At 37.0% G+C, this 24369-nt stretch overlaps 1 protein-coding gene across 1 annotated transcript; it reads right to left on the reverse strand.

The window, feature by feature from the left end:
• Positions 1 to 1875: 1875 nt before the first annotated feature.
• LOC137393397 (sideroflexin-2-like) lies at positions 1876 to 23103 on the reverse strand. Its single transcript, XM_068079938.1, has 9 exons — positions 22927 to 23103; positions 21122 to 21292; positions 20086 to 20184; positions 14018 to 14096; positions 12647 to 12732; positions 8965 to 9092; positions 8775 to 8874; positions 6085 to 6132; positions 1876 to 2421 (listed from the first exon to the last, which is right to left on the reverse strand). The coding sequence occupies exons 1-9, from the start codon at positions 23100 to 23102 to the stop codon at positions 2310 to 2312; spliced, it is 999 nt and encodes a 332-aa protein (XP_067936039.1). The 5' UTR covers position 23103; the 3' UTR covers positions 1876 to 2309.
• Positions 23104 to 24369: the final 1266 nt, after the last annotated feature.

Below are 24369 nucleotides of genomic sequence, written 5' to 3' on the forward strand. Positions count from 1 at the left end.
TAATGTCCAAGTTACTTTGAATTCTAAACTGTGGCTTTGATATTTAATTTCGTGGCTAAATTGTTGAAGCCCTGCATGATACATAAAAACCTTAAAAGTGAAAACAAAGCCTTTTCAGTGGACTAAGCAGATATTTTGCAAGTATCGTAATACACTTATAAGTTACACAAGCTTTTATTGTTTGGTTGTTGTGTTCTCATTGGCTGACAACTAGCACTAAAAAAGGCCATCACATTCGGGTACCAGAGTATTGATCGTAAAAAACTCAGTCTTCTGTTATAAAAGTCAGATATAGAGAAGAGGTACAATATAGGAAAGAGAGATGATATAGGGAAAACGAAGCACTATTTCATCACAACCAAATTAGGGTGGCAGCTTGCACTGATTTATGCCAGAGAACTTATTTCTAATGAAGCTACAAGGCACAGGATAACTGTGAATTAAGCTTCAAGACATACACACTTATTGATCGTCACGAGCCCAATAGAATGTGCAGGACTTAGTACCAAGCTGGCTGCATCTCCCTATCTTTTTTCTCGCTTTCGGCCAAATCAATGTCAATTTGAAAATTGTATTGATCAAAATACCACTAAGCGTATAACATTCCTTTGAATAGGTCACGGATGTGAGAGTCAGCACATATTACCTTCGTTTTTCTTTGCATTAGGAGAAAGGTATTTGTTTAGAAGACTATTGTACACTCGAGACATGCTTTGTTGCCATGAATCTTCTAATTTGTCAAGTGGATGCACGGAAAGGTAAGGGCGACAGCAAGCGAGGGCAAATACCCTTTCCTCAAGCTTATCACATTTCATCCATGGAACGTACTCATCCTTATTTGGTTTTAGAGGGTAAACTTCTTTTCACATTGATTTGCTAATTTATGTGTACGAGAAAAGTTCTTGAGTAGTGTTTTGTAAATATTGATGTCTTCACTTTTCCTTTTAGATAAAAGCACACTTGCGGAGTTGTGCCTTCTTTGCACCACTGTCTAATATGATGCATCCACGCAAGATCTCTAAGTATCCACATCCTCCACCGAGCTTACTGATTAAGCCATCAGCCCACAACAGTCCCTCACGACTTCTCAGGAAAGAAAATAAGCTGACATCATCAACTTCAACTCCAGAGAGAATGAAAATGGGTCATGAATTGGCAAATCATATCTATTTAGGCAACTTATCAAGTGACCAGGTAAGACAAAACTCGGACCATGAGGACTTGCTCACCATTAGTATCCATCCAACTGACTCACCCAAGCAGCGAGTGAAGATTAGATCTCAATCTATGTCACTAGACAACCAGTCTGTAGCCACTTTGACCAAGACAGCAGAACCGAAGCTAGAATTTCGTAGTGTATTACAAGAGCAGCAATTGCACGCAAGAACTAATGGAGAGTGCAGCAAACTAACCAATCAAGAGAGTGACTCAGATAAACTCAACGAAACTTCTCAGACTCTGTGCGATAAAATTACAAAGAAACCTCTAGAAAACAGCTATTGCGCAACCTCACAAAGTATGACTGTATTAACATCCGACATGCCCGACTTTAAACCAGAGGTGAGACCGAAGGAAACAAGATTAAACCTGGAAAGGAATGGACTGCCTGGAAACTACCGAGAACATGTCAGAGACCAAAAGAGCACGCTTAGAAAAAACTTTTTTGATAACTACTCACATGTATTGGCTAAAACCTATAAAACTAAGAAAAAAGTTAGTTTTGCATTGCCATCGATAGAGAGAGATATTAGTGACATCAGTATATCCAGCCACCTGTCCGCAGTGAGTGACTGCCTAGTGCTAGATGACGATGATGACGAGTGAGAAGGAGTCTGGCAATATCAGCTGGCTAAATGTTTGCAGTATTGTTGGTAGCTTGGTTACTGTTTTATTTGTCCATAGATCGCTTTTAGCAAACAACTTCAATACAAAATGCATAGCTAGATTTTAAAATAAAATATTTACTAAAAAAACTTTATAAATGCAAAACCAAAAGTGTAGGTCACGATGCAAAATATTGAAAGAGTAAACTGGTAAATTTGTAAACTCTTAATTATTAAATGTTTTTGGTGTAATATATAAAAACTAATGGCTTACCAAAATACTCGAATGCATACTAACTGATTGAAGATGAATAGAATAGAATAGGTGCTAACTACATATGCAAAATGCAATTAAAAAGTTTATCATCAAAAACTGCTCAGCACAGATGCTAATAAACTGAATATACACTGTAACAGCACCATGCAGAGGCATACAGCTGCTGGCAAAGGATCCCATAAGCATTCATCAGCATTAGTATGGCAGCCTCAGAGGCCCTTGTTGAAGTAGAGTACTTCTGGTGGGGAGCCATTAGTTTTTACAAGCAATGCATTGTAGGCATCTTTGTCGAGGGACTTGAGTCGACTAGTGGCTATTGAACTAGTGAACAAGAAAACATCAACTGAAAGCTATATAAGAGATGTGATAAAGATAAAGCATATATTGGGTATTTCCTGAGTTCTGAGTGTGATGCGGTACCAATGTTACTAGATAAATATTCTGTGACATCGATAGACATAACTATGCAAATTCGTTTGAAGCCATGTTGAAACAAGAACTAGCAACCATGCTTTGCTACAAACTAGGTATATACTATGGATATCAATAAAATGTATTTAAGTGGCAAAATATATAGTAAAATAAGTTCTAAAGAAAAGTGCCATATGATTGCAAAAGTTTCCAAATCTGCTACAATTTTTTATCCCTATTACCGCGTATATACTTAGGTAATGCTGTGTCATACTTTACTGTTCAGGCTAATAGCTTTGTCCATGGAGGACTTTGTAGATTAGAAGGTAATAATACAATACATATGTACATGTATATATGTGAGTGAAAATAAAAATGATGGAAATTTTTCAAGCCCGTTTCCCAACTGCTTGGTGAATGTTTTTTTGCGATTTAATTATTACTAGCTAAATGTCCGGCGTTGCACGGGTAATAAAATAAGTTATTGCACAAAAAACATACGTTCAATCAACATATACAACATTAACCATTCTAACTTTTAAATGAAGATGTTTGTTTATTTCTGTGTACTGTGCTATTTCTGCTTTTTGTGTTTATTTCTGTGTAATTCATATTGTACCGGCAGAAGTGCCTACTAAAGATCTATACCGATTGCAATAGTCTTGTTGGCTATACGAGTTTGCTAGCTGTGCCTCCTGGCATTGCCTGGGTATTAAAAATCAGCTTATAAACAATCAGAAGTGATGAGAGTTGCCTACCACTTGCTTACCACTATTAGCCTGGCACATTGCCAATGGAAAATTTCAGTAAACTAGTTAATAACAGAGCCGTATAGTTTCACAGAGTCCAACGTCAAAAACTGGAAACAAAAACTCTTGTTTCCAAACAAACCCGATCGACATACTGATCTCTCATGGAATATTCTAACCTCGCTATCAACATCTCACTTTTTTGCATTCACTTAACTACTTTACAAAAAAATTATCTGTAGTTTCTTGTAGGGAATTTGGTCCTCTTTCAAATGGTGTATAATACAACAATCAATTTCAGAGTGACTGCCAATGGGAGTAATCTTTGTTGGTTAATGTTGCAGCCTCTCCATTATAACTTATATAAAGACATAGTGGGCCTGGCTTATTTGTTTGGAGCCGTGTGAGCTCCGATATACGCTCTACAAAGTCTCGCGACCAAATCCGGAAACAAAAACGCCTGTTTCCAAACAAACCTGATCGACATACTGATCTCTGATGTAATATTCATACCTCGCTCTCAATACCGCTCTTTTTTGCATTTACATTACGTTTTTACAAAAAAAAAATTATTAGTAGTTTTTGTAGGAAACTTGTTTTCTTTTAAATGGTGTATGATACAACAATCAATTTTGAAGCAACTGCTAATGGGAGTAATTTTTTTGGTTAATGTTGCGGCCTCTCCATTATAACTTATATAAAAATAATTCGTGCGGCCTGTTTGTTTGGAAACGAGCGAGCTCCCATATAAGCTTCCGTTGGTCGCGGGACTCTGTGAAACTATACGGCTCAGGTTAATAAGCGCTAGGCTTCTAATGATGGTAAGCCATGACGTTGCGTAAGCATTGTCCAGCTAAGCTATTCTAATAATAGCTATAGCTGGAGGGACAAACATACACACGTACTTTGAGAAATATATATATAGATGAGAAAACTTGCAAATACCTATACGCAAAATATAAAATTAAGAACTATATATTCTTAACAATATTAAAGAAGAGCTGACAACTCTCTGTATAGAAGTCATATGTTGTTGTGTGCTGAATTTATGTAAACTCGTATTCAAACGCATAACTATAAATATCAGTTGATGGAATGCTCAATAAGATTGTCATGAGATCGCCAACAAACTTCTGGTTTCCTGCCATGCAGTAAATGAGTTGATGATTCCCCATAAAACAAGGGCAATCTCATAACAATATCGGCCTGTTTTGCATAAGAGCGTTAGCTACCTACGAAAATCTTCCATCAACTTTACGAAATATTCTATTAAAATGAGCACAAAGCATTGTTGAAATTTAGAGCTTTACTACCGAAAAAAGATTTACAACGTCCATGTTAATTATCATTTTGCTGAAAGACAAAAGGTTGCTGCTAGACTGTTACTAGTGTCAGTTCCATATTAACTTTATGACATAACTTGTAAAATTAATTTGTAAAAATGAATTAATGACACAATTCATTTTTTTTAGAGTTATACGTGTATGAGATAGAATGTCAAAAAGTCCCAAAGGTTGTTATATTTAATATATGACAGAATTCCATTTTCAAACATATTCTGCTGCCTTCTATGACATATGTCTAATAACTAAAGCGATTGAAATGATATCTACAATATACAGCAATAGATAATGTTGTATAGATAATAACTTGCTGTATAAAAAACCAGCTGATGCCGGCTCAAGCAGAGTCTTCCTATCACACTATGTTTCACAAGAAGATAGACAAACCACAAGTTTCAATAGTACTGTAGGTTGGATAATTGAAACAATAATAAAGATTTGTGGTTATTTTATTAAGTTGTGGTGGCGTAAAAGTAATTTTTTTTAATAAAACAGTCAATTTAGCGTGTTCTTTATCACTTTATAATTGTAGAAACATCTGCAAAAAAATTGATATTTTTAAAAATGGGGAAATAGCCTTGAATTGTGTAAATTCGCATGTTCAAAAAATGACAATTATAAATTTTTCATGAATGGTAATTTTATGATGAGAGAAACAAAAAGTTAACATAGTATGATGCTTAAGCAACCTACTGTAAACTGCAAGCCAATCACAGATCGGCTTGTAGCTTTCAGTAACTTTAACCCATCTTGCAGACCCAATCAATTACATTATGGATTAATATTTAATTTGACCAGAACTAGTCACATTCATCTATTACTTCTGGCAAGTCATGAGTGAGAAGTTTTGCACATCTCAGTTTGAAAGCTATCTTTCTGAATACCTGCGAAAACAACTAACTTCTATCCATTAGTTTTATATATTCAGATCAGGGGTTTCGATTACTTATCGATAAACCCATCTGCTCCTCCGAGTTGGTAAAAGGCTTCGCAATGACATGTCATCTGACGCTCACTTGTTTGCAAATAGTTGTTCACAGAAGTTTTAAATAAGATTTTGTAGGAATATTTCTTACCACAAAATCAGACAAACTAAAAGTTAAGTCATGATTGTCAGATCTTGAACTGCTCTGAATGAGGACTGGAGGAGACCTGCAGTGTCATGACCTGCAGTGTCATGACCTGCAGTGTCATGACACTGCAGTGTCATGACCTGCAGTGTCATGACCTGCAGTGTCATGACCTGCAGTGTCATGACCTGCAGTGTCATGACCTGCAGTGTCATGACCTGCAGTGTCATGACCTGCAGTGTCATGAGCTCAGACATTTTGTAGCTTGTACTGAAATTTGTTTATGCTATATGATGAAAGATAAGTCCCAACTTCTATGAGCCAAATACTGTACATGTACATTACACACAGGTGGCGGAGAGACTTCCCAATAATTCAACTGGCTAATAGTTAAGTATTGAGCTTACTTACCAGCGCTGATTAAATATGGAGCAGGAAAATGGAGTCATAAACAGAAGGCTGCAACAAAAAAGAAACACCACATGACAGCCATATACATATCCTCAGTCATATACATATGCATTCAACAGAATAACTGAGAAATTTGGTTATTCTGTTGAATTATTGTGCCATCAGTTTTTGCACAATAATTCTATACGAAAGGTTCAAACGCGATCAATTCATTGATCACCTGCTCCAGACAACAATGTGCAATTATTTTTACGCATCAAATGACTGGTTGTAACCGCAGTTGCTTCTGAGCCATGGCTAAATATGCATGGATGCTTTAGCCAGCTACAAAAAAAGCTATTGATTCAAACTGGTGAATCTGCATAAAAGACTTTGCTCCACAACATAGTGTTAACAGATTGTTTCACGTGAACATGGTCTAACAGGACCTTTAGACCAAAACTAGAGTAATTGGTGTATAATGCTCCAGTTAGTATAGCAATAAAGAGCGCAGAAACTAGCAAGTTCTTTACAAGTGTCATGTAACCATGCCAACTACATGCATCTTAATCAAGTAAAAGTCAAAAATGCCAAGACATAAATGTAAGGGAGGACAACTGCTTTACACATGTATCTAGGTTTTATAGACCTGCTTTGAAGTACAGTAGATGCTCCTACAATATAAATAATCCATTCCAGGAACGTAAACATTATAGGGAATTTACGTACAAACAGTAAAATACATGTAAATTGCCTAATCCGTTTAAAGATTTTTCCAAACACACCTGTTTGGCCATGCAAAAAGGAAAAGGTTGACTTAACTTTTAATTTGTGGGCTGTACCGTAACTGCAATATTATTAGTTTGCACCAAGAACTTTGTTCCTTTTTTGATCAATTTCACTGGTTTTATAGACTATGATTGCAGTAATTGTACAATAAGTTGATGGGAAACGCACATCTTCGCCGCCAATTTACAACGACCTGTTTATTTTTTAGATAGTAAAGCCTATTCTGCTACATAAAACTAATAACAAAACAAATATTTTATTTGCCTACAATAAAGCGAAAACCAAAATATTTTTTACTATAAAAAGCAGTTCTACCTGTTTGTCGTCTACCTGTATCCAAGGGTCCAGGTTAAGATAAAAAATAACTTTTGACGATACTCCAACTCGTGACATTCAGATTGGTAAACTGATGCTGTAACACCTGCGCTAATCGATCCCCTTTAACAACAATGGCGCAGCGACCTATTTTCTGCTTTGTCGACACATCAAACGATCTATCCAGACGAAGTAAAATTTCATGGAAGCTTTTTTATAATAGATACAACGCTAGTGTATCTATTACAAGACTACTATTATCTCTCACAAGTGCAGGGTAATATCCTACCATTCGAATTAAATTTGAGAAGTTGCCCCGACTTGAAACTTTACGTTAAATGGAATTTTTTACATAACACGAAACATAAGCTTTGCATAATTTCTTCACGGTATCTGAATTTATGCTATAGGAGGTATAAGTTATGGGAGGTGTACGTTATAGGAGGTATACCTTATAGGAGGTATACGTTATAGGAGGTATACGTTATAGGAGGTATACGTTATAGGAGGTATACGTTATAGGAGGTATACGTTATAGGAGGTATACGTTATAGGAGGTATACGTTATAGGAGGTATACCTTATAGGAGGTATACGTTATAGGAGATATACATTATAGAAAGTATACGTTATAGGAGGTATACGTGATAGGAGGTATACATTATAGGAGGTATACGTTATATGATGTATACGTTATAGGAGGTATACGTTATAGGAGGTATACGTTATAGGAGGTATACGTTATAGGAGGTATACATTATAGGAGGTATACGTTATATGATGTATATGTTATAGGAGGTATACGTTATAGGAGGTATACGTTATAGGATGTATACGTCATAGTAGGTATATGTTATAGGAGGTATGCGTTATAGGAGGTATACGTTATAGGAGGTATACGTTATAGGAGGTATACATTATAGGAGGTATACGTTATATGATGTATACGTTATAGGAGGTATACGTTATAGGAGGTATATGTTATATGAGGTATACGTTATAGGAGGTATACGTTGTAGGAGGTATACGTTATAGGATGTATACGTTATAGGAGGTATACGCTATAGGAGGTATACATTATAGGAGGTATACATTATAGGAGGTATACGTTATAGGAGGTATACATTATAGGAGGTATACGTTATAGGAGGTATACGTTATAGGATGTATACGTTGTAGGATGTATACGTTATAGGAGGTATACACTATAGGAGGTATACATTATAGGAGGTATACGTTATAGGAGGTATACGTTATAGGAGGTATACGTTATAGGAGGTATACGTTATAGGAGGTATACAATATAGAAGGTATACGTTATAGGAGATATACATTATAGAAAGTATACGTTATAGGAGCGTCTACTGTAACATAAATCTAAATAAAGGATTTACTGAAATAGCAGTTCAACCCAATTTAAATATATTAACCCATTAATTGCATAAAGTCATCTATGTGAATCAACAGTCTTGGGCATAGACTGGTGCTACAACTAGAGGACAACTAAAGTACACCAGAAGGATGCTTATGTTAGCTAAAGGATGCCAGGCTGCCATCTAGTACAAGAATGGTATAAGTATAATAATTGAACCAGAACAGGTCACGTACCAGACACCAACACCGAGTATTTGTATAGGTCCATGCAGTGGCTTTATTCTCTGCATCCACGGCTTCTTCTCAAACCGTTCCATCACAATAGGAAGCAGTGCTAGATGAACAGTAGACAAGTGTTACTCATGTATACAATCTGATAGATAAAACACAGATTTAGGTATAACGGACTCTTGCTGATACTTACTCATTCCCGGTGCAGCCATTATTATCCTCGAAGTGACCACTTGCGTTATGCCCTTGACAGCGGCAGCGTTTGAGGCCACCATTTCCGCTCCATTTTCGTCAAACATCATCACACCGTCTGTCAGCTCCCTGTGATCAAAGAACTGTACTATACAATAATGCCTTAGTTTCTACCAGAGACAAGGACGAGGATGAATGATAGTGATGTAAGTTCACAACGCTAAGAGGCTACACACACATAATATCATAGCAGAGGATGGAATCAGTATGCACGGCTGACCATCCAGCGTTACGTTTATTAAAAGAACAAGAGTGTTTACATATTCCAAAGGCATAGGGAATACGTGTAGGGGGTACATATATGGTGTTTGAATTTTAACACCGTGCCTTTCACTATTTTAGAATAATTTTGGTAGTCAGGTTTAGAAATGATAAGTTTACAAGATGATACACAATGCCAGAGTGGGTAAGCTTATCAGCAGTAGGCAAGGTATGCCGCTCGTTGCAGCGTTAGCAACAGTAGCTGGAGATCTTTGGAGATTACAGCTAGTGTCTGTAGGCTACCATTACCGACTGCTTGCTATAAAACAAGCACATTTGGTGGGTGGTGGAAAGTATTTTATCGGATTTGTTGGGGATCATCATCTAATCAATACAGTGCTCATCGCATCAAGTTTCGTTAAGAGAGGCGTGTGCAGGGATAATACCGAGTTTATCAATATGCTTATGCCTCAAAAATGGTCAAGCTATAATCTTTGGCAATGAGAGATACTTTACATGAGCATCTTAGAGGGTATGGAAAAAAATAAAACGTACCCCAAAACAGGAATTCACAAACCTACACTGATAGTTCATAACTACTCACATACCTACACTGATAGTTCATCATTACTCACACCCCTAAACTGATAGTTCATCACTACTCAGACACCTACACTAATAGTCCATCACTACTCACATACCTAGACTGATAGTTCATCACTACTCACACACCTAAACTGATAGTTCATCACTACTCACAAACCTAAACTGATAGTTCATCACTACTCACACACCTAAACTGATAGTTCATCACTACTCACAAACCTAGACTGATAGTTCATCACTACTCACATACCTACATTGATAGTTCATCACTACTCACAAACCTACACTGATAGTTCATCACTACTCACAAACCTAGAATGATAGTTCATCACTACTCACAAACCTACACTGATAGTTCATCACTACTCACAAACCTACACTGATAGTTCATCACTACTCACAAACCTAGACTGATAGTTCATCACTACTCACACACCTACACTGATAGTTCATCACTACTCACATACCTAGACTGATAGTTCATCACTACTCACATACCTAGACTGATAGTTCATCACTACTCACATACCTAGACTGATAGTTCATCACTACTCACATACCTAGACTGATAGTTCATCACTACTCACATACCTAGACTGATAGTTCATCACTACTCACACACCTAAACTGATAGTTCATCACTACTCACATACCTAGACTGATAGTTCATCACTACTCACAAACCTAGACTGATAGTTCATCAATACTCACATACCTACACTGATAGTTCATCACTACTCACATACCTAGACTGATAGTTCATCACTACTCACATACCTACACTGATAGTTCATCACTACTCACTTACCTACACTGATAGTTCATCACTACTCACATACCTAGACTGATAGTTCATCACTACTCACATACCTAGACTGATAGTTCATCACTACTCCCATACCTACACTGATAGTTCATCACTACTCACTTACCTACACTGATAGTTCATCACTACTCACACACCTAGACTGATAGTTCATCACTACTCACATACCTAGACTGATAGTTCATCATTACTCACATACCTACATTGATAGTTCATCACTACTCACACACCTAGACTGATAGTTCATCACTACTCACAGACCTACACTGATAGTTCATCACTACTCACACACCTAAACTGATAGTTCATCACTACTCACATACCTAGACTGATAGTTCATCACTACTCACAAACCTAGACTGATAGTTCATCAATACTCACATACCTACACTGATAGTTCATCACTACTCACATACCTAGACTGATAGTTCATCACTACTCACATACCTACACTGATAGTTCATCACTACTCACTTACCTACACTGATAGTTCATCACTACTCACATACCTAGACTGATAGTTCATCACTACTCACATACCTAGACTGATAGTTCATCACTACTCCCATACCTACACTGATAGTTCATCACTACTCACTTACCTACACTGATAGTTCATCACTACTCACACACCTAGACTGATAGTTCATCACTACTCACAAACCTAGACTGATAGTTCATCACTACTCACAAACCTACACTGATAGTTCATCACTACTCACATACCTAAACTGATAGTTCATCACTACTCACACACCTAGACTGATAGTTCATCACTACTCACAAACCTAGACTGATAGTTCATCACTACTCACAAACCTACACTGATAGTTCATCACTACTCACATACCTAAACTGATAGTTCATCACTACTCACACACCGACACTGATAGTTCATCACTACTCACAAACCTAGACTGATAGTTCATCACTACTCACACACCTACACTGATAGTTCATCACTACTCACAAACCTAAACTGATAGTTCATCACTACTCACACACCTACACTGATAGTTCATCACTACTCACAAACCTACACTGATAGTTCATCACTACTCACATACCTAGACTGATAGTTCATCACTACTCACAGACCTACACTGATAGTTCATCACTACTCACACACCTAAACTGATAGTTCATCACTACTCACATACCTAGACTGATAGTTCATCACTACTCACAAACCTAGACTGATAGTTCATCAATACTCACATACCTACACTGATAGTTCATCACTACTCACATACCTAGACTGATAGTTCATCACTACTCACATACCTACACTGATAGTTCATCACTACTCACTTACCTACACTGATAGTTCATCACTACTCACATACCTAGACTGATAGTTCATCACTACTCACATACCTAGACTGATAGTTCATCACTACTCCCATACCTACACTGATAGTTCATCACTACTCACTTACCTACACTGATAGTTCATCACTACTCACACACCTAGACTGATAGTTCATCACTACTCACATACCTAGACTGATAGTTCATCATTACTCACATACCTACATTGATAGTTCATCACTACTCACACACCTACACTGATAGTTCATCACTACTCACAAACCTAAACTGATAGTTCATCACTACGCACACACCTACACTGATAGTTCATCACTACTCACATACCTAGACTGATAGTTCATCACTACTCACATACCTAGACTGATAGTTCATCACTACTCACACACCTAAACTGATAGTTCATCACTACTTACATACCTACACTGATAGTTCATCACTACTCACATACCTAAACTGATAGTTCATCACTACTCACACACCTACACTGATAGTTCATCACTACTCACACACCTACACTGATAGTTCATCACTACTCACATACCTACACTGATAGTTCATCACTACTCACAAACCTAGACTGATAGTTCATCACTACTCATACATCTACACTGATAGTTTACAGGGAAAGGTTAAAATACGATAGCTACAGACAACCAACCTTTGTCTCATCAAGGGAATATTGACCATGTTGGCTGAGGCAACAGCAGCAAATGGTACATATCTCTGGAGGAAGGGACTGGCAGCCTGGGCACAAAACAAAACTTTATTCATCTTTAAGAGGTAAGCTATGAGAGAAAATGGTGAAACAAAGTGAAGAGACACGAATAAACCATTTTTTTAAATGCCTCTATCGCACAACTCGGAGAGTGATCTACTGTACTACACAGAGAGTGATCTATTGTACTACACCGAGAGTGATCTATTGTACTACACAGAGAGTAATCTATTGTACTACACAGAGAGTGATCTATTGTACTACACAGAGAGTGATCTATTGTACTACACCGAGAGTGATCTATTGTACTACACAGAGAGTAATCTATTGTACTACACAGAGAGTGATCTATTGTACTACACAGAGAGTGATCTATTGTACTACACAGAGAGTGATCTATTGTACTATACAGAGAGTGATCTACTGTACTACACAGAGAGTGATCTATTGTACTACAAAGAGAGTAATCTATTGTACTACACAGAGTGTGATCTACTGTACTACACAGAGAGTGATCTACTGTACTACACAGAGAGTGATCTACTGTAATACACAGAGAGTGATCTACTGTACTACACCGAGAGTGATCTACTGTACTACACAGAGAGTGATCTACTGTACTACACAGAGAGTGATCTATTGTACTGCACACAGAGAGTGATCTATTGTACTACACAGAGAGTTATCTATTGTACTACACAGAGAGTGATCTATTGTACTACACAGAGAGTGATCTATTGTACTACACAGAGAGTGATCTATTGTACTATACAGAGAGTGATCTACTGTACTACACAGAGAGTGATCTATTGTACTACAAAGAGAGTAATCTATTGTACTACACAGAGTGTGATCTACTGTACTACACAGAGAGTGATCTACTGTACTACACAGAGAGTGATCTACTGTAATACACAGAGAGTGATCTACTGTACTACACCGAGAGTGATCTACTGTACTACACAGAGAGTGATCTATTGTACTACACCGAGAGTGATCTATTGTACTACACAGAGAGTAATCTATTGTACTACACAGAGAGTGATCTATTGTACTACACAGAGAGTGATCTATTGTACTACACAGAGAGTGATCTACTGTACTACACCGAGAGTGATCTACTGTACTACACAGAGAGTGATCTACTGTACTACACAGAGAGTGATCTATTGTACTACACAGAAAGTGATTTATTTTACTACACAGAGCGTAATCTATTGTAGTACACAGAGAGAGTGATCTCTTGTGCTATAAATGATACCCAATGGCAATAAGGCCATTCTATAAAGTAACAAATTGTATTTAATGGCCAACCTTTGCCAGGTACGTCTTCAGGCCAAGTGACACAACTAAGGCACTTCCAGTTGCTGACACATAGGCTGCCGCAATCTGACTAAAAATAAAGGATTACACCATGAGCCAAGGCTTCCAGTTTGCTATCCGCATTAGCCTGCCGTTACCTTCATCAGGCCTGCAGGGCATAGCTTGTATAGCAATATGAACAACATATTTTCACTCCTGTCAGGCCTGTCATAATATGGACAAGCAGGCTTGGGGCCACTAGTGAGTATTGAGCGCACTGCACTATTTGCTAGCTTGACGACAGTAAGGTGCACTAGGCACTGCACTAGCACTAGTGCATGGCATAGTAATAATAAAAAATGCACTAGGCACTGCACTAGCAGAAATTCTTGTGCACTAGGCACTGCACTAGCATTAGTGCATTGAAAAGTGAAGTCAAAAATGCACTAGGCACTGCAATAGCAAAAATTCTTGTGCACTAGACATTGCACTAGCACTAGTGCAGTGTAAAATCATGAATGCACTAGGCACTTCACTATTAAACTTCACTAGGCACTAGACCAATGAGCTTTTTTGCTATAGCAGCTGCAAAAATTGCTTGCTAATCAACAGATATCTACTGCTATCTACTGCAATAGTACAATTATAGCCGAGCAAAGGATGTCAGCCATGTATTTGTCAAATAAACTAGCCTCACCTAAAATTTCAAACAAACCATAGACCTACAATAATGCTCAATATTAAATAGTGCAGATGACAACAGATATCAAATAGTGCAATGTATTACAATTACAATAATTAAATATACTAAGCAAGCATGGAACGGAAGAATTCACTTCTTATTAGATAAATGTACTATGTACAACAAGAAAATCTACCCTTGGATAAACCAGTATCATGTAGACAGTAAGTCATATTGATGGCAAAATTGATAAGCAATATTGTTCAGAGAAGATGTTTATTAGACCGAAGGAACATTAGCCTTTTAAAGTTGGCGCCAGTCAGTTTAGATCTAGTTTAGACTAGTGCATACTATGTCGCACTAGGCACTGCACTTGCACTAGTGCATTTATGAAAAAGTTTCCAATCCGCACTAGGCATTGCACTAGAGCATTTTATGTTGCACTGTGCACTGCACTTGCACTAGTGCGTTTATGGGAATTTTCTAATCCGCACTAGGCACTGCACTAGTACATACCATGTCACACTAAGCACTGCACTTGCACTAGTGCACCCAGGGACTCATGTCAAATTTGCACTAGCATTGCACTAGACATTTCCATTTTTAAATTGCACTGCACTATGCACTGCACTAGTGCAGTCCGCACTGCACTGCTAGTGGCCCCAAGCCTGTGGACAAGAGAGGTCTTTAATGTGGTAACACTCATACTACGCTGCAGCTGAGCGTTTTAAGAAAGCACATGAACAGTTTCTTTCTCATTGCTTGCTGACTTATTCAAAGTTAAACGCTAGGCTAACACTGTTCTCTGTACTCATATAAAACACTGCTATACCATTTACTGTACTTTTTGGACTATTAGCCGCTACTTGTTTTCGATGATTTGAGCCATGCGCCTTATATAAGGGTGCGGCTATTCTGTGACTCTTTTTTCCACCGCTAGGGCGCATTAACCGGAATCTCCTGTTAGTGCGCCTCTAGCGGTGAAAGAAAGAACGAAACAATGCCTAATGGTACTGTTCCGTTGGGCACTAGGTTAAAAAGCATCGGTTAATACGAAACAGTTAGGCACTGTTCCGTATTAAACAGCAAAGTTGCTGCCGTGTTAAAAAGCACCATCCTGAGTTCTGAAGCCTATACAAAGGTGCGGCCTATATATTGTATTGTTTTTTGGAATATAAAGCAGATGCGGCTTATATAAGGGTGTGGTTTATAGTCTGAAAGGTACGGTAGTATGCTTAGGAGTGAAAAGTGTAGAATTGCTGGAATGCCAATATGGCTATAGTTAGTGACTCTAACTCTGAACAAGGATAGAAAGGAAGAGGAGCTTGTAACTTTCAACGATAGGCCTATTGAGATGAGGAGCTCAGAGTAACTTGTTGGTTGTGTCTTTCATCAAATGAAATGTAGGAGAGCCCAACCCCCCCTAACTTTAAGACCTTTCAATCTACACCAACAAAGAGCTCAAGACTAGTTCAACTATAACCATTTTTATACTTGTCTATTTTATTGTAGTATACATTATACATGTGCCAAGATGAACTAATAACAATGATAAAGGTCTATAACGTCATCCTAATGTTAGATTACTGATGAAGCTGTAGAACCTTAATATAGTGCGATATATTAGAACAATGTTTGATCTTCAAACTAGTTTATAATATCATATAATATTAGCAAGGCAAGAGAATAAATTAATCTACACACAGCATTACTAAGTAGTAGTGCATGTACAGTCAAATCTTTATGTTCACAACGATATATGCTTCGTGACTCAAACCTTTGTATGCTGGCGCAAATATTCCATAAGAGTACACTGTATAATTTGTCTTTAATTGGCTAGCAAAGGTTAAAACTATGTAAAAACTAAATTAATGCAGTAATAATACAAATGCGTAGGTAAAAATGGTGGTAGACATACGCAGTGTAACTGACCCTAACTTAGAGTGGCTTAAGTCTAAATGAACTCCATTTATGTAAGTGTTGGTATCTTTTATATTAGGTTAATTTATCAATAGCTGTTTTATTTTCACTAGCTGTTTCACTTTCACTAGCTGTTTCACTTTCACTAGCTGTTTCACTTTCACTAGCTGTTTCACTTTCACTAGCTGTTTTATTTTCACTAGCTGTTTCACTTTCACTAGCTGTTTCACTTTCACCGCGATGTCTCAAGGTGCTTGGAACGGTATATGTTGGAAAATTTACATCACTCGTTTAAAAATTTGCGTGTTAAGGTGATTGCTGGTAGATTCGACTGCATTCTCCAAAATAAAGCGAGGTCATTAAACATTTGTGACAGGTCGTGTCATTTTCAATACAAATGAGGTCAGATCACAAAATTGTTTTTTAGCCCAATGTAATAGAGCAGTTTCTCAGCTTTTCAAAACTGTTTTCGGAATTGAAATCGAAGCAACTTAACCTGAGATACAGGTTTTTATCTTAGAAGGTGTTGGTCAATATGGTCGACACCACAAATTGAGAAATTCGTCTTTAAAGTTGATGGATTGAATTTTAAACCGTAGTATTTGTTGACGTTTTGGAATGTCATAGCAACCGCACGCTACAGACATTATATTTTCATGAATGTTGAGATCTACAGGGAAGAGAACATGGCGAACGATATGAAATGGGTCCCGATGATGTCACTTCAGCTCGAATACATAAAACAGTGAGGTCAAGGTTACATGTTGTGTCATTGAAAAGGAGCACATTGATGCACAGTAAAGGAGTTACTACCAAATTGTGTTGCACATTGAATTGATTATTTTGAGCATAAAATTGATGCAAATGTATCAGTGTTAGAATAATAATCCAATGCACTCACAAAACTTTTACTGAAATGAATGAGTTAGCGTCTTTAGGGTAGACGATCCAGGCTTCTGAGCCCGAGGAGACAATTTGAGATCAATGTTACTTGTTTAGTAGCTAAATTAGATTCAAGTTAAAGCAAGTTAAGATTGATTAAAATATTATCAAAATAACATGAATATAATATAATAATATAATACCAATAAAAAAATAAACTAGTAGCACTGCTGCTACTGTCTATGATTGACGTTTACGTTTCCGTATCGGGGCGATAGAGCTAGCCTTAGTAGACTTTTTAGTAGTCTTTTTGGTTTCTGCGGCGGTTGAGCTGTGATGTATTGAGCTGACGTATTGAGCTGTGATGGCTGTTGAATAGGCGCTGGGCACACAATATCTCTTTTGCTCTCATCACATAACTCTCTGATTTCTTTGAAAAGATATTGCTGACGTTCAACAGTCAGACAAGGAGGCGGAATGATTTCAGGCCACCCTGACCTGGCTGACTCTGCAGACATAAGCTGTATATCTTCACTCTCCACGCTATTGGCATGCTTTTTTACTTGGACACTGCCTGCAGCAAAACAACGATTACTGCACACACTGTCTATTAGTATTACATTTATTGTACAACATTATTGAATTTCTCTATGTTGTACTTTCAAAGCCAAAATTCAGGATGGGAAAGAACACAAAACAAAGTAGGCCTAATCTTTCCGCCAATAAGATAAACTGGTGGTAGCTCTTAATTTGGCTGATCTTTTTGCATGAAAAAATCCACTTCAGTCCTTTATTGGAACAAGCACATTGCCATGATCATCCATGACAAGCTGGGCACTGTTTAGGCGAGCCAAGCCAAGCCATTTACTACCTAATTAAATAAAACTCAGATTAAGTAACCAAGAACCTTTAGATAGTTTCTGTATAAATAGCGCAAGCAAGATTTGAAAATTCTCATTTCACTAATTGAAAAAATGAGAAACATACCTCACCTATATCAGAAAGAGAGGAACTCTGTTAGTTCTGTATTTCCTTTTTAGCAAGCCAAAGCAGTAATCGCAGCTGAACTTCGTGTAACCTGCGACGAGAAAATTCAGTTCAATCTCCTTGTACAGCCCGCTTGCAACGCGCCAAGCCAAGTACTGTATTACTGCGTTGTTTTTATTCTGGCCATTAAAAAGGGTTTGATATACATAATTGTATCAATACATTTTCAATACAAACATGAAACTTCAAAACATTGGTTGTTGCTTGCATACCAACAGTTGTCAGCGTGGAACAAAGCTTTCTCTTCATCAAGGCAATAGGTTTCTAGATACTGATGAATATAAGATATGACGCTGTTGGCTCCTTTTGTCGAACAAGCAGTCTCATCAATCAGATAATTCACTTGTGCAGGGAAGGTGTCACAGACCACTCCAAATAGCGCACACATCCGAGTGGTTTTGAAATAGAGTGGCCCAGGTTGCTGTGGGTTGGCAGGGTAGTGAACCTAAGAATTAAACAGAACGAAAATTTGTTGTTTTTCTATAGACATGCAAGTACATTTACTATTTATATTTTATTTTTTAAATGTATATTTTTGCTTATAAATTTGAACGTTTTTATAATTCTTAATTAGCATTCGCAATTGCTAATTGTTAAAACTCAGCAATGTTTCAACTTAAAACACTACGTTCATAGCTTTATACCTTGTAATAGTCGACTAATTAATGTTATATTTTGGGCTGCGTGTGCGTTATTGACGAAAACATGAAATAAGATTTGCGTTTTGCAACAAGAAATGTTTAAAAAAATGTTTTTGACCTACCTGCTGTGCATAATCAAAGCCATAGTGAGCAACATGAGGTCCAGTCAAAGGAGTGTTGGTACCAAGCTTCGAACCTTCTGTTAGATATTGTCGTGACGACAGGATCTCTAAACTACGACCGTTATCAGTAAAACTTGGCGGAAAATTTCCATCTAATCCATCATTCTCAAAATCTAAATCGATCTTACTGTTTCGAAAATCACTAATACTTCCTTCTCTACCCTGTAAATCTAAATAATTCACATCGACCTCCTCAAATTCTTTCCAAAAGTCACCACTAACGATAAATCAGTGAGACATTTTAAAACGCGATACATAGACTGAATAACCGGAAATGAAATATCGCTATTTTTGTTATCCTTAGCAACCACTTCAAAGTCTGCAAAACAGTCTAATAAAGCATCTTAGCTAATCATACGCCTCAGAAACTGATTCCTGACATATGATTCGCCCTAGAAAAGTCATGACCTCAAATTCCAAAAGTCTAAGCTGCATGGACCAGTTTCACTTTGAGAGCCTATTGTGCGCTATATGAAATGCCGCGTTTGTATTGAAAATGATACGCGCTGTCACATTTATGTAGGTAAATTATTTAGTTGTGAACCCTCGGGATAGGTTTCCTAAGAATGTATAATGTGTGACAGAAGTTTCAAACCCAACATTATAAGGATATGAGCAGTATTAGACCTCGTCTAGCATCCATTTGATTACTATAACTACTGTTAGCAAGCAATCAGGTGGCTACCATAGGATACAAATGAAGCCTATTACAGACATCTCGCTGACCTGTTGGTGATATCTGACTTGGCATTCCTGTTTGTGTAGTTAACCAGGGCATTGAATGACTGGTTCACCCACTGCCAGAATATAACAGCCGTGTTCGTTCTGAAATACAATTAGATTTGCAAGGAGATGGTATCTGCGTTGCACAAAGATAACTTTCGTCTGGACATGCGCTTACGAATGCAACCTCTAGAATGACAGGTCTCTGGCAAAGTAATCAACAACTTTTTAAATTAAAAATGTAACCCATTACTTTTCATTTGTTCAAATCACAAGGGACTCACTCAAGGACAACTCAAATACGAGTTCAAATCATAAGGGCCTCAAAGCACAACTCAATTAGGACTCACGCATTGGCAGATAATATACATGCAAGCTCTGGAAAGTCACAAGGGCATGAAAAGAAAACAGTATCAGCCAATAAAAATACTCGTCATATGATTGGTCAACCCTAGTGGTCAAACAACAAAATCACTTTTCAATTACTACATTTGCTATTACTTGAAAGCAATAATTGGAAGTAGACTTTTCTATTAATAGCCCAAGAAAATCATAGATAGTTCCATTTCATAAATTCTTGTTAACTATTGTACCAAAACAGATAGAATAAGCTTACAAACTTGTAAATTGCTGGAGCGCATTTAACATTCTGGTTGTTTACTACAATCGGTATACAATATCAATAGCCCCTTGAAGAGGTTATTTATTAGAGAAAGATCAACAGTAGCGTATTTTTAAGATTATGGTTTAAATTAAGATATGATTTTTAAGTATGGCAAACTGCTATGAATGACAATAAAAGGAAATTACAACAGAGGGTTGTTAATAGGTGTGGTTCATCACGGGTTATCATTTTCATGGGGCTTTCACAGGATCTATTTAAAAAAACAGCTTTAGAAAGATCAATTGTTTGCAGTTTTGAGCGTTTCTATGTCTTGACATATGCTATGTAGAACCAATGTGTAAAACATAAAAATACAATAAATAAATGCATTTTATATATATTATAGGTCAGAGTTAGATTTAATATACATCTTACTTGTACCACTGTAGCATGGCTCCAGTTATAACCATTCCACCAGGCACCTGACATGACATCCTCCCGATGACATTCTGCAGTTCTCCGGAGTCAGGGTGAAAGGAAGATTCAAACAACTTCTTAGCATAAACAAGCTGCTCTTTGGTTGTGCCAGGCGGAACGGCTCCTATTCTAGCAAATAAATTTACTTTCACATTGATTGGCAGACCACTTGATTTACAAGTTGATAAGCAACGGCAGTTTAGAGAGCATTGCAAGAGATCAATGTGCACATATTTCAAATACTTGTTACAAAAACATATATTTTACTATTCTTAAAAACTAGTTAGTGAGAGTTCTATGCCTGAAAATGGTCGAGTAGTGAGCTACCCTCCATGACTATGCTCTGACATAAGTCTGAGCGTAGTGAATAATGTATGCTAGACATCACTATCTACAGATTGCACGTGAATCTATTCAAAGGAATATAATTTAAATTTGCAATAAACGAAAACTTTCCTATGTGAGCAAATGAAGCGGATATGGTCAGCTGACAGTATGTATAAAAAGATTTGTGTGTGTACAGAAGCAGCAGGCGAGTGCAACTGCCATTCATCTCACATCTTGTACGCTTATGAATACTGCAGCGTTGACACAAGACTGTAAATGCTGTATTTAGACTCAACATACATACATAGTACAAAGAAGGCAATTGTACCATCATGTCCGTTAATAAAACAAAATTCAATTTCACACTTAGTCTATTGGTCTATCTCACATCTCCTTTCAGAGGAAAACCATTGGTGTAGAAGCATTTATTACTAGATGCATAACTATTGACTCTTTGAATGTCCCCCACATCAACAAGTAAAATTGCCATCAGTGCTGGCTATGTTTTCAAATAATATCTTTTGAATTGCTGCAGTTATGCACTTCAAAAGCCAATTTTCACACCTTTGTGAATAACAAAGTGAACACAAGCATACGATATGAAACTAAGCTGCACACAATCAGCAAGCCCAAGTCTGACTATTCTGAATTAGACACCAAGAATCATTACATAAAACTGTTTATACTTTTGTCCTATTCGCAGTAACTCAGACAACATGACAGCAGCTGTCGATAACAAAGTGATATGGAGAGACACAAAAAAAAGTTTGGTAGTGGAAAAGCTACAATTTATGACTATTAGTGTCATTGCTATTCTTGATGTGTGCCCTAAAGTATCAGGTCAACAAGACATCGGTGTTGTTACAGAACCTGTTGAGGGGTGAGTGAGAATGGTGTGAGCCAATGAGAGTGCCACTCTGAAAAAGAACTTGTCTGGAATGCTCTAGCAGCAAGCTAACTGTCTGACTTGTGCTCCAATAGTAACCCACTTATGGTCCACCACAAATGGGCCACTCCATTAAACAAAGTGGTACATGTGGTTGCTCTATAGTTTGTAAGGCAGTATTTTTGCACCAATCATATTTATAATCACAATTAAAAAATTAATTGTTGGAACCAAGAAAAAATAGTAAAACTAGCGATACTACATAATCAGAATACAAATATAAATAGAAAAAACAATGCTTAACATTTGCAATAATATAATTCTGTCATTCGTAGTCGTCATTCCGTCAATCTAGCTGTAAAATATTACTAGTTAATGACACGGACAGGCATCTGCTTGTTGATACAAACCAAGAACACAGTTTATTTCGCCACATTTCTTTAGGAATCATAAAAGCAATGACCAACACTGTTTGCAGCATATACTTTTGTTATTGTTACCAGCTAGGAAAGATAAGTACATTGCAAGATATCCAGACCTAAGAAACTACCTGTAGTCTTCTACAAGCTTCTTGGCAGAGTAGAGCTTAGACGTGGGTACGATGATTGAACGAGGATCAGTTACCCAGAAGAAGTGTTTCAGCCGACCAGTAAATGTATTCTGATCCCAGAGAGGCTTATCGATATCAAATCCTGCTATGGGTAATTTACATGCCTCTGTAGACATAATATCTGAAACATACATGTACATCTTAGACATCAAACCAAATGCATTTATCAGTTGCAAACGTAAAACAGCGACTTGTGGCCATGCATATATATACATGTACTAGCTGTGCCTCCCGGCGTTGCCCGGGTATTAAAAATCGGCTTATAAACAATGAGAAGTGATGAGAGTTGACTACCACTTGCGATTAGCCTGGCACAATGCCAGTGGAAAATAGTACTAAAAATCAACTTATAAACAATGAGAAGTAATGAGAGTTGCCCGCCACTTGCTATTAGCCTGGCACATTGCCAATGGAAAATTCCAGTAAGCTAGTTAATAAGCACTAGGCTTCTAATGACGGTAGGCCATGACGTTGCGTCACCGATGTCCAGCTACGCTATTCTAATAATAGTTATAGTCGGAATGACATACAGATATATTCTATCACATATTTTAAGAAATATATATATAGATATATACAGTTGATATAGAGGAAAAAAGTTGAAGAACTTTGTAGAAAACTATCACTGCTAAACTTGAATTTGTACAGGAGGCAATAATTGCTTTCAATAAATACACGTCAGTAGCTAATGCTAAGGTTTAAATGTGTATGGGCAAGCCTAGCAAATGATCTACTACTACAACATTGAAACATTCATAGACATATATATACATACAGAATGATATATTTACATAAAGTTTACAACTACAAATCGTTGCCAAAAAATCAACTAGACTATTGCTGGCTGAAAAGGTTATTCACATTCATCAAACCACTTGCTACTGCTGTACATTTTTACCAGCATATCGCAAAAAAGACGAAAAACAAAACAAATGCATATTTATTAATAAGAGTAAGCCTATAAGAGAAAAGTTGCTTAACAACAGCCTTTGACATTAATTTTTATAAAAACTATAAGCAAAAATTATTTTGTCTGAAGTGAGCATTTGTTTGCATATATGAGCAGACTTGAACTACCTAGTTTTTTATTTGATTCTGACAGGCAAATACTACAAATTATTTTATAGAATGTATCAGTAATTGTTAATTTTGATACACTTTTGATCTAGAAAGTTATGACAAATAAACAGTATTAAATGATGAAATTATTCAACTTTCATGCTTGTGAACATCCGCCGCCCTTGACTTTGCTCACCAACAATACCCATTGAAAATTATCGACTTATCTTCAAAGAGACGATCAAAAGTGCTCTATGCCCTTTGAAGATGAGCTACAAAAAATTAAACTATTTAATTTGCACTCTTTTACTTTTTCATAAATAC

Source organism: Watersipora subatra, chromosome 1 (assembly GCF_963576615.1).
Source record: "Watersipora subatra chromosome 1, tzWatSuba1.1, whole genome shotgun sequence".
NCBI lineage: Eukaryota > Metazoa > Bryozoa > Gymnolaemata > Cheilostomatida > Watersiporidae > Watersipora > Watersipora subatra.